The sequence below is a fragment of the Sorghum bicolor genome, chromosome 6 (genome assembly GCF_000003195.3).
Source record: "Sorghum bicolor cultivar BTx623 chromosome 6, Sorghum_bicolor_NCBIv3, whole genome shotgun sequence".
NCBI lineage: Eukaryota > Viridiplantae > Streptophyta > Magnoliopsida > Poales > Poaceae > Sorghum > Sorghum bicolor.
The window spans coordinates 54,169,001-54,180,592 of record NC_012875.2 but is presented as its reverse complement, the minus strand read 5'-3'; the positions used below and the strand labels follow the sequence as shown (position 1 = coordinate 54,180,592).

Below are 11,592 nucleotides of genomic sequence, written 5' to 3'. Positions count from 1 at the left end.
GATTCGATACAACTGAACATGACATAATACCAACTTTCTAGGAAATTCTTGTCTAGGTTTCAGATATAAGAGCTAATTCAGGGTCAAGGATGTTGAAGTTTTGATGGAGATCATGATTGGAGAGCTAGTTCGCGACAGTGATAGTATAACAATTATATAGTGACAAAGACATACTCCTATATTAAGCCCTTTTGGAAGACAACAATAAATGTGAACTTGTGGACGGACATGCATGTTTGCACACGCTCACAGAACATAACAGAACTCACGACATCGGGACTCTCGGGCTGGATCGGTCTCACACCCTCCAGGTGGAGGCCTTGCGTGCCCATTAATTTCTGAAGTGCTGGCTAGCTTCCAGTCCGGAACCGAAATGCAAATGGGCGGGAAAAAAAATAAGACGACGAGAAGCCGAAAGAATGGCCTGGTCGCTTTCCTGAAAAGGAGTGATTTTGGACGCATTTCGCATGTCATTTGGCGACCTATGGAGATGGCAGATGAAGACTAGCGCCCGTGTCATGGCCGGCCAAGACGTGGCTTATTCGCACATGCATAGCTATTCATCAAACACGTCCGTCCATCGGTCAAATGTAAGCACTTTTGGTTCGGTGAGGAACAAATGAGGTTGTTACGGTTTGTCTATACGAGCGGCACAAAAAACCGTTGTATTCGGGACTGAACTGCATACGGACAGTTTCGTCCATTCGCATAGAAGTGCTCAAAATTCGTTTCTTCTTCCCGCCTTCCAAGGCACTAGTAAATGGGTATGTGATCCAGACCTGGACGGCACATCCCGCTAAATTCGACCAAACTAAGGCCTGGTTCAGTTCGCGAAAATTTTTAGATTTTGACACTGTAGCATTTCGTTTTTATTTAACAAACATTGTCTAATTATAGAGTAACTAGACTTAAAAGATTCGTCTCATGATTTACAGATAAACTGTGCAATTAGTTTTTGTTTTTATATATATTTAATACACCATCCATGTGCCGTAAGATTCAATTTGACGGAGAATCTTGAAAATTTTTGCGAACTAAACAAGGCCTAATAACCTGCTCAATCATCTGATTCCTTTATGCCCCTGTTCATGAAATTCAGGTGTCCGTTCACCATCTCCCTCTGTCGTCATACGATTCCGTTCGAGCATGAATTTCAGGTACCAACTCCCAGCAACGTCACACACTCACCAGGTACCTATATAAAATAAAAACTGTATATGTGCACTAGGCTACGCAAACGAACAGGCACTAGCAGGTGGACGATAAAAACGGTGCAGAACAGAGTTTCTTTTGGAGTTCAATGTATGGTGCCCGGCCCCCACCATCTGAAGCGAAAGGCAGGCTCTCATGGTGTCTGCTCGCCGGTGGATCGAGCCACCAGGCTAGTGGTCTAGAGGCACACTCCATAATGACGTCCAGTTTCAGGGCGTCCCAGTCCCAGGCAAAAAAAGAACCAGAATTATGCTAGGGGCTGCACTAAACAAGACCTAAAGCGACTCCATACAGGCGATATGGGCGAACACATGTCCCGGCGGGGAGGATTAGCCGGGCAAAGACAAGGAGCGTGTCCCCTCTCGCGGATCCGTGGATGTGCTTTCTAACCAAACGCCTTAGATTCCGGCCCAGGTGAGAAGCATGAGTGCTGTAGGTTGGTGGCAGTTTGCTCACTTTCATCAGAGAACCGGCTTCTTTTGGCGGTGCCAAAGGCGTAGCCTTTGCTTAATGCTTTTGTCATCATGCGCTACTTTAGTGGACAAAGACCTGATTACTGTGGTTCATTAGTGTCCTTGGAGGTTAAAATGGGAATGTAAAAGGGGCACAAAGTAGATTGGTGACATCATAGGACTTATTGCACTTGAGAGTCTTCAGACATCAGAGTTTCTCTGGTGTTCTGCCTATAGGGAATGGGTTTAGGCCTCTCTTCGCAGAGGTGCCGGTGACTAATGCAGAAAGGATTTCTTCTGTATAAACAAAGCGTGATCCTGATCACAGGAGCAGCCTGCGATTTTAACTGCATTTGCCAACATATCTATCCAACAAGTACTATTAGCTTTTACTGTTATTTCCAATCTAAAGGGTTCTATGAAGTCTGATATCTAGTAGTCTGATGAATCATTGACAACTCTTCAGTAACAAAAGCAGTAATACCAGCAAATTGTGATGTTCAATACATACAGAAGAAAAATAGCAGAGAATAAGGCGCACCTGGCAACAGATGATCAACTGAAGTATCTGGCCCATGATCATAAATTAGTAAGATTGTCCTTTTGGATTAATATCATTCCAGTTTCTCATTAATCATACCTACCTCCATTCCCAGTAAGGATTTAGTCTGCTGTAAGCAGCAGAAACCTGAGAAAGCCTCAGAATTAGAAATTTGGGGTTGACATGATCAAATATTCAAACACACCAATTGAAATACAATACCCACCACAGCACTTGCAGAAGGATTTCAAACAAGATGTAAAATGGAAGGCCTTCTTAGCAGAGATCAGAGTACCAGACATAGCTTACGTAAGATCAAACAAGTATCATTCATGACATGGAAGGCTGAGACAATGAAAGTATGATGAACAATAACACCATTTGTCTCACTATCTCAGCTAGATAGCCACTACTCTGTTCCAAACGGTAAGTCGTTCTAGCTTTTCTAGATACATAGATTTTACTATCTATCTAAACATAGTGTATATCTAGGTGCACGGCCCATGTATCTAGAAATGCCAGAACATCTTTTTTTCGAGAACACGGCTTGGCGTGTATTTCATTAAGAAGAAGTAAGACTGCCAAAAAAACGGCTTACACAACGCGATGGGAAAACCCAAAGCGCAGCCCACGAACCACAAAGAAAGTGGTTTAGAACATGGAGGGAGTACTTGATAAGTCTCTGGTTCTGAATGCTAGAACATCTTACAATTTGGAATGGAGGGAGTACTTGATAAGTCTCTGGTTCTGAATGCCAGAACATCTTACAATTTGGAATGGAGAAAGTACTTGATAAGTCTCTGGTTCTGAAGGACTTTATTTTCAATGCTAAAAAGTGTTAATTAATACTACTGTACATCAACTATCTGTGTATTATAATCTACATACACAAACACAACCTTATAAGTACATTCAGAATGATCGGAACTACTTAAGTCAAACATTGCAGCGCTTCAACTGTTACAGTCAGATTTACATGAATATCTGTTGCATGTTGAACTTGTGCAAGCAGATGAAAACAGCGAACAAATGCTGTTGGCATTTCTGGACACATCTAGCATACAAATGGAATAATTGCATAGCGAGAACGAGGGTAATCTTCAAATTTCTGAAGATACCATTTATGTGTTTGTACCGCTGCAAAGGATAAGTTTGTTATCTGCACAAAAGGAGTGTCAGTTCAGCCAGGTGCAACAAAAGAGAATGAAAGGGTCCATAATGACAACTTGCTTGGATTCTGAACACCAAATGTGAAAAATGTCATAATGAAGCATACCACAAAAAGGTACAGGAACCACACCGAAATGTCTGATCCACCACTAGCTATCAACATGCCAAAATATAGTACCTATATACCAAAATAACAGCAAAGGTTAATAACGATTTCGAACCTAAAAGTTCAGTGCCCTATATGAATTAGAAGAACAGAAAAATGCTCATCGACATCATTTAGGTAACACTATATTTTTATCACCCTTAAGCCGTATACAGAATATGTATATTCTCCTCCTGAGATATATATTTTTCTCGAACAATGCAGGAGAGTTGTGTGTCATTTCATTAAGAAGAAAAAGGGGGTTGCAAAGGAGAGGTCAAAAGACCAATCCTGATTCCTGAACCCCCCACCCTCCTCCTGAGAATCAGACACATAAGGAGCTCAACTCTATTATAGTTCTGAGATCCCAAAATTTAGCTTCAGCAATATTGCTCACTAAAGAGGAGCTGCTGGGCTGGAATTTGGCCGGGGCTAAAGGAATTTCCCACCTCCTTGCCCTTGCACTGGATGGGGAACAGTATCAGGCTAGGCTAGTTCAGGTTGTTTTGTCTTTGTCATCGACGATCTGTGTAACCTTTGTGAAGTGAACTGAACTTGTTTTCGTGTGTTTGTGTAAGGGTTCTCATCCCTCCTTTTCTTCTTAATACAAAGAAACACAGTTCTAAGTTTTTGAGAGAAAAAAAAAGTTGGCAAAATGGAGGCCATAGCATATTTGATGAGAAGTCTCATTACATCAAATAGAGCTTCAGTGTAAAAAAAGATTAAAAGAAATCCAAGAGGCTGCGAGCGCTAGCTGGCAGAGCAGGCTGAGCTGACGCAGTGCTGATTCAGTGCTGGACTCACTTCCGTTGTTCAGTTTCAAAATGACAAGTAGGCTCCCGGCAAGGCCGGCATTCTCTGTAATATAAAAATTCTCTCCTCTTAATGAAAATGCAACGCAATTCTCTTGCGTTTTAAAAGAAAAAAAAAGATTAAAAGAAATCTGGCATAAGGGAAGCATGAAAATTCCCTGTCTGTCAGCATCCTCTTCCACCAATAGTAAACCCATCCCAATATCCCAGGCTCCCAGACCCTAAAATTACAGAAGGGAAACTTTATTTTGTTGGTAACCTTAGCCTACATTCACTTGACATCATTATTTATAGCACTTTAGTGGGATCTTCCATATTCATCAGTATCTGCAACATACTGGATATTAATTAAGACAGGAAGAGAGTAGGAACTCACTAGTTCAGCAAGGTAATGAGGGCAAGACACACGACCAAACCAGTCACCACATGGAATTACATATTCATCAGAATCTTTGTGTTCACGCAATGATCCCTGCCAAAGCAGAAAACAAAAAACAATGAAATCAAAAGGAATAAAATAACTCTGTAAAAGTGTCTCCTAGATGATTGCCAGGAAAAATGCATATCAAACAACAATCATCTTTACACTAACTGAAAACAATTGTTGTTTGCAGTTTCAAACATGGGCATATTCTATACATACCAACTGTTGTTGTATGTTGTTTGCATTTGCAAAAAAACAAATAACTAGTAGAATGACGGAAGTGAATACATACAAGAATTGCATGGCAGCGGATCTGATGGAGTGAGCCCCAGATGAAAATAACAGCACCAATCCACTGGCACCACCCCAACTTTAGAAGAGGCTTCAAGAGATGTGATGGGTCAATTGCTAGATCTGGCATTCTTGCTCGACCCTTGACTATGAACTCAGCTATTTGATATTGAAGATACTGTATTGCTTCAGGAAGACAAGAACTAGCAAGTGATAAAGGTGCAGCCACATAGTAGCTGGCAGGAAAAAGAAATGAACAATATGTCAACCCAAAAGGCTAATACAATGAAAGAAAGGGCCAGTGCAATGATACTTGTCCAAATAAATTCTTATATAAATACGTGACGGTTTGTGTAAACCTCTAGGTAATACCACCATTACAACAAAGGTCAATAACTTCAAGTGTTGCTTAAAAGAAAGCCAGCCATAAATCTTGACCCTTAGCAGCCAAAATTAGCAGCAATACGTTGCGTTATTTTCTGTGACACATAATCATGACAGGTCAAGGCTAATTCATCTGCTAAAGCATTTTCTTGCTGATTAATCCAATATATTTTCATGCTATGTGGATAAATGTGCACAAGCTATCACAATGCAGAAAAGAACTTCCATATAGGATCTTTTAGCACAGGCATGTGAATTATGACAAAGCATGAACGGAAGAAAATGAGGGAATGTATATACTAGTTGGCATGCCTTACATTACTTGATATAACTCAAGAAAATGGAGGAAGTCAAATAAAAGGTACTGTGGAACTTACAAAATACCCGTTAGATATCCTATGATGTGCATTCGAGCTGAAGGGCTGTAGTGGAAGACATGTTCAGTCTCATATAGGCGTCTCAGGACCTGAATTTCCATCAATATCAGTACAAATACAGTACGCCAGACACGATGCTTGTGTTCCATGGGGCGTGACGACCAGAAATTTGCCAAAGAGAATGAATTTGAACCGCCAACAAGATGGCTAGCAATTGTGGAGTAACTCGATGGTTCCGGCATCAAAGGTGTCATTTTCATGTATGCATAGAACCATATTGCAAGTAGCAAGCTAGTCGTCACAACCGCACCCACCACGTAAAAATGCAAGAAGAATTTTTGTGGAACGGTGAATCTCTGCACTTTTAGAGAAGAATTATAAGTGAGAATTCTGAGAATCGCAAAATTTTGATGCTTAAAATAAACTGCTCAACAGAAAATTGATACATAACCAGTTAACTGTTGATGTTGATGTGTTCAAGAAAATAAATCTGGCTGTTGATAGTACACAGTATCAGTTTTTGTTTTCATGGGACTCATTTGGCATGTGGTTTGAATATAGTCAAATTATCGTAACTAAACCTCAAAATTGATATAGCTAGTTTTTGTTTTGGAAACCCAGGTCTCAAGAAACTCAAAACTAAACTACATTAGGTCAAAATTTTACTTACATTTTGTATCCTCATGGAATATATTTTCACAGTACCTATTTGGACATAAATGTTAATAATATTCTATAAACTTAGTCAAACTTAAAGAAGTTTGTTCCATCCAAATCCATAATTGCATTATTTTTGGGATGTAGGTAGTATCTAGCAGGATTTCAGTAATTTACAAGCCAACACCTCAGCAAAGTAATCACATAAACTCAAAATTCTATCAGATTTTCTCTAGTATCCTGCAAGAAAGCAGTTATGTACAGGTTTATGGCACCACCTCTAACCAAAAGTGTGAGCTACAGTGATTACTGGCTACTCCAAAACTTCCTATTCCTCCCCTCTTCAAGCACCATGGAAAGCATTCCACAGCTATGTAAAGTTCATAGGAACCTTATTTGTAGATACAGCAAAATACCCTTTATTCACTCCATTATATGTCACTTTTGCTTTGTCCTAGTTTAAACTTCTAACTTCTCCAAGTTTGATTTTATAGAAAAATACACGAACATCTATAACATCAAATTAATTTCATTAAGTCCACTATGAAATATATCTTGGTAAAGCATTCATTTAATATCCTAGGTGTAAGATAAAGCTAGAGTAAACTATAATTTAGAACAGAGGGAGTAGATTTCAAACTAATCCTCAACTTAGCTTGGACAAGAGAATAGCACAGTTGACATAAGCACTGTTTAGACCCTACACGCTTCTATGTTACTAGAGCAATTCATAACCAACAGAAAATCAGTACGAACATGCAGGGGCAAGCATCAACGGGTTTGTTTAGACCCTACACGCTTTATGTTGCCAAATCAATTCATAACCAACATAAAATCAGTATGAAAATACGGGGCCAAGCAACAACAACTTGTTGCAAGCCAGCACCAATCTTACCGTCTTGGACGAGGACGAGACCGAGGGCCTGACTGTCTTCCCGCGGGACGAGAAGGCGCAGAGCAGGCCGTGGATGAAACGGCCGCCGGCGGCCGTGGGGATCGGCAGCGCGGCGGCGGCGATAGGGAGGGTGGCCGCGACCCAGGCGAGGCACAGGAGGTACTGGAGCGCGGGCCCGCTTCCCATATCCATTTGACGCCGCCACGCAGCGCGATGGCGAGAGGAGTAGTGCGCGCGCGGGTGGCGTCCGAGGCAGCGACGCGGCGCGGCGGAGGCAGGGTCTAGCGCGGCCGGCGGGAGCTCGGGTAATCGGGTTGGTGCTTTGGAGTGGGAAGGAGGGAAGCGAATCTGGAGGAGGAAGGCACGCGATTTTGGTGCGCGTTTGCTTCGCGTGGCGGGGAGGTTTTAGATCGGTTCCTTCTGGAAGCGAGCCGACAGGGGGAGTTAACCTGATTAGTTGAGTACTTGAGTGCCCTAATCAGATGTTAATGTCAGGTTTGAAATTGCCAGTGGATGCTTGATCCATCATCCATCATCACCTGATAATTTCATCACGGTTCACGGATAAATAACACAGAGTAAATTAGGAGTTCACAGAAAACACTACGCAAAACGCAACCGCTCGGGGCAACATAACCAGGTGTTTCACTCTCCGCAACCTTAGATCTTATTCGTAGCAGTGTTTTTATTCACACAATAAACTATAAACCGTACTGAGGCTAGTGTCAGTGGGTGTTTCACCATAATGTCATGCACATTTATTAGAGCATCATGTCAGCAAAACTGCACTTTTTGCATGAAACGAAGAGATGATAGAAGGAAGTAGTTTCACAATGGTGAAACTCCGCGGACGTGTTTCTCACGCGGTGAAACGGGATGAAATCCCCACTGAGGGCCAGATCGTTTCACCATCTTGCATGTAATCCAATCATTTTACAGCAATTAAATGCTTTGCTTAGCCTTAGAAACAATAAAGTGAAATGCTTCTATTGTTGGGGTTATTTCATATATGGTTTCATTTCAATCTTGATGACGTGTTGATACGTAAAACCGTACAGTAACGCTGTCCAGTGAACAAGCTGCTGACGAATACAGGATCACGTCGTTTAACTTTAACCTAGCCTCATGGGGGAATAGGGAGTATCCACAAATGTGCATAAATTGAGGTTGGATACACGATAATGATGTAGACCACCCTAGTTAGCATTGATGTGTCACGGTTGAGTTTAGATAATACGGGCGGATGTTTCGAGAAGGAATTTGGAAACGGACACATATGGATGCCAACAGTCTCGCTTGCACTTCTCTATTTGCTGGACAGCAAGTGTGGTGGTGGCTAAGTGGTACCATCAGCAGGCAAGTCAATCTCACAGTCAATACTCCCATCAATTATTTAGTTAGTTAGTTGATGAGCAGCTGGTGGTACCATTACGGCTAGGGACAAAGACAAAAATAAAGAAAAAGAGGTGCTAATTTACGAAGGCTAAAATTTTAACTAGATTTGAACTAAACTTAGGACCAGTTTGGATCCTTGAGATTGAATTCATTCTAACAATTTAGACATAAATTAATTAAGCTAATATAGTTGTATATGGAATATATTTATATATTTATTCCTAGACATACAAGGAACATACTTATATATTGCATTTTTATTGTAGGGAAGTGAGTTGAAGAATGTGCTATAAGTTGAAGAATAGAATTATAGCATAGTGATCTATAGAATCCATTTCTATCTCCCACCCTATGAATTAACATAAGCTTATTTTGTGAGCTTGTGAAAGTTATGGAATGTCAAACTCCAAGCTAAATAACCTAATTTATTATGTAGATTTTAATTTCTTCAAAATGAAGGGATTCAAACGGCCCTTTACATTAAAGATAATCAGTCCTTGTTGCTTGAGTAAGGTGAGAACTAGGTTTTTTTAAGTATTCAACAGTGACAAGTGTTTATGGTGATTTTGTGAGGTAGACCAGTGTTGCAGCCCTAATAGCCCACATCACGAGAATCACAATTGGTTGTATATTCTCAGGGTCTTTTGTGTCTGCCATGGTTGAGATAATCACCAATATAGTGAGATATTTGACACCATTGTCTCTAATTTCACACAGTCAGTTGCTATTGTGGAACACTGCTTGCTATTATTTAAGATTAGATTGTTAATTAAGGTACCTTTAGTTAATACATATTAATTCTCATAAAAAATAAATTGACTAGCAAATCGAGTGTGACATTTATATATGACATTTTGTAGAATGTAGATGCTACTGGAACTAGAAGTCAGCATTTATATATGAACACTTTGTTTGGTAAGGAAAAGGGAATCAGGGAATCATACTTTCATTCGTAGTGAACGCTAGCAACTGAACCAAAAGTATTCTAATCTAATGTGAATAAGAACTTGAAAAAAAAACATATGGCGTCGTGCATGCCAGAAAAACCCTTAACATTATTCTCTTCAGAGAGCGTTGTCTCCACATTCACATACACACACCCTGGGGATGCAATGGGTACATGCGATCCAAAACCTTGTATGCTTTTATCCCATTACTTAAGCATTGGTATTTTAATAGGAAAAAAACCATAAGTGATACTCTCTTTGTCTCTTTTTAATTGTCAACGTTGGTGTCTATGCCACAAATTTAACTCGATTTGTAAAAAGACAACAACATTTATATCTCTAAACAAATTTGTTAAAAAACTAGATTCAAAAATCCTTCTAATAATACTAATTATATATTATAAATATTAATATTTTTTTCATATATTACCATCAGTTTTTCTTTAGGAAACGTGAGCGACAATTAAAAAAGACGGACGAAGTAGGTACAAATCAATTGCTATCCCTACACACACAACATTATCAGCAAGCCTATTTGTGTGGCCCGTAGGAGGATGGGGCACAGAAAGTGTGGCAGGTGCGCAATGTTAAAAAGGCTTTTATTTAGGGTCCGGTGTCATGTATAGGCCTTGTTTAGTTTGGAAAATAAAAGCTTTTTATACTGTAACATATTTGTAACTATAGTAATTAGTATCTAATTATATAATAACTAAGCTTAAAATATTTATCTCGTAAAATATATGTAAACTACATAATTTGTTATTTTTTATTTATATTTAATATTTTATATATGTGTTCAAATATTCAATAAGATAAGATAAAAAGTTTTAAGGTAAAAACAAATCACCTGTCCGCCTGGTCCGTGCTGGCTCCAACAGAAGTGAGTGCCACATTGGGCCGGCAGGTGATTGTGAGAAATCAGAGACAATCCGGCCCGCACGGTGCCACATTGTACACGCGGACGCGGATCTCATCGTATCTCAGAACACAAAATGAACCCAAAACATGTTTGGCGCCTAGTATTAAATTTCAGTCCATTCTAAAACTTATACTCCGCACTAGTGCGTGCTGGTCAATATTTTGTAACTTTAACTAAATTTATAAAAAAATATTAACAACATTTATATCTTCAAAAAAAATTATAAAAATATATTTAGCATTTATCTAATGATATCAATTATGCATCATAAATATTAATATTTTTTATATATCTGGTCAAAGTTAAAAATACTCCTCTTTGATTTCTTAAGAACTAAGAATAATATTTATTTTGGGACATGGAGTACTGTATTTTTATAGTAAAAGCTATTAAAGATGTAAATGTTAATATTTATTTATTTTAAATTTAGTCCAACTTGACAACGTTTGGCAAACGTGAGACGTGGACCGGTAGAGTTCGCCATAGATCCGGGATGCCAAGCTGGCACCCAGCGATATTTGCCTCCAAAACTAATGGATCAGGTTGGCGACCGCCGTCCGGCGCGGTAATCCGGGCTCCAAAATTTTGAATCGCGCGGCCAACGAAATTTGATTTACCCAGCGCGAGCAGCGCGGGGTGAACCACGATTGGCGAAGCGAAAGCCCACCGCCGGCCGAAACGAACGGCAGACACCACGCGCATCGTGCGTTTCCCCTGCCACCACGACGTGTGCTGTAGACTGTATCCGGAGGCTCGGCGATGAACACACGCAAATATGGGATAAGCTGCGGATCAGAAGAACCATTCAGTTCTCGCAGCGACCTCGAACCGTCTGTTCCCTATACGATTCCTACGCTAAAAGACAGTAGTGACCACAGTTCTACGTGGAAGAAGAGCAGTGGAGCACGAAACAATTGTGCAGTGCATCTTGATAAGCTGTATTTTTTGAACCGAATCCCTGCAATGCAATT

The 11,592-nt window shown here is 40.1% G+C and overlaps 1 protein-coding gene across 1 annotated transcript; it reads right to left on the bottom strand.

Annotated features, from left to right (window-relative positions):
* LOC8155280 (polyprenol reductase 1) lies at window positions 2,662-7,808 on the bottom strand. The gene is made up of 6 exons (XM_002488977.2): window positions 7,361-7,808; window positions 5,809-6,164; window positions 5,049-5,283; window positions 4,709-4,804; window positions 3,482-3,553; window positions 2,662-3,364 (listed from the first exon to the last, which is right to left on the bottom strand). The coding sequence occupies exons 1-6, from the start codon at window positions 7,550-7,552 to the stop codon at window positions 3,260-3,262; spliced, it is 1,056 nt and encodes a 351-aa protein (XP_002489022.2). The 5' UTR covers window positions 7,553-7,808; the 3' UTR covers window positions 2,662-3,259.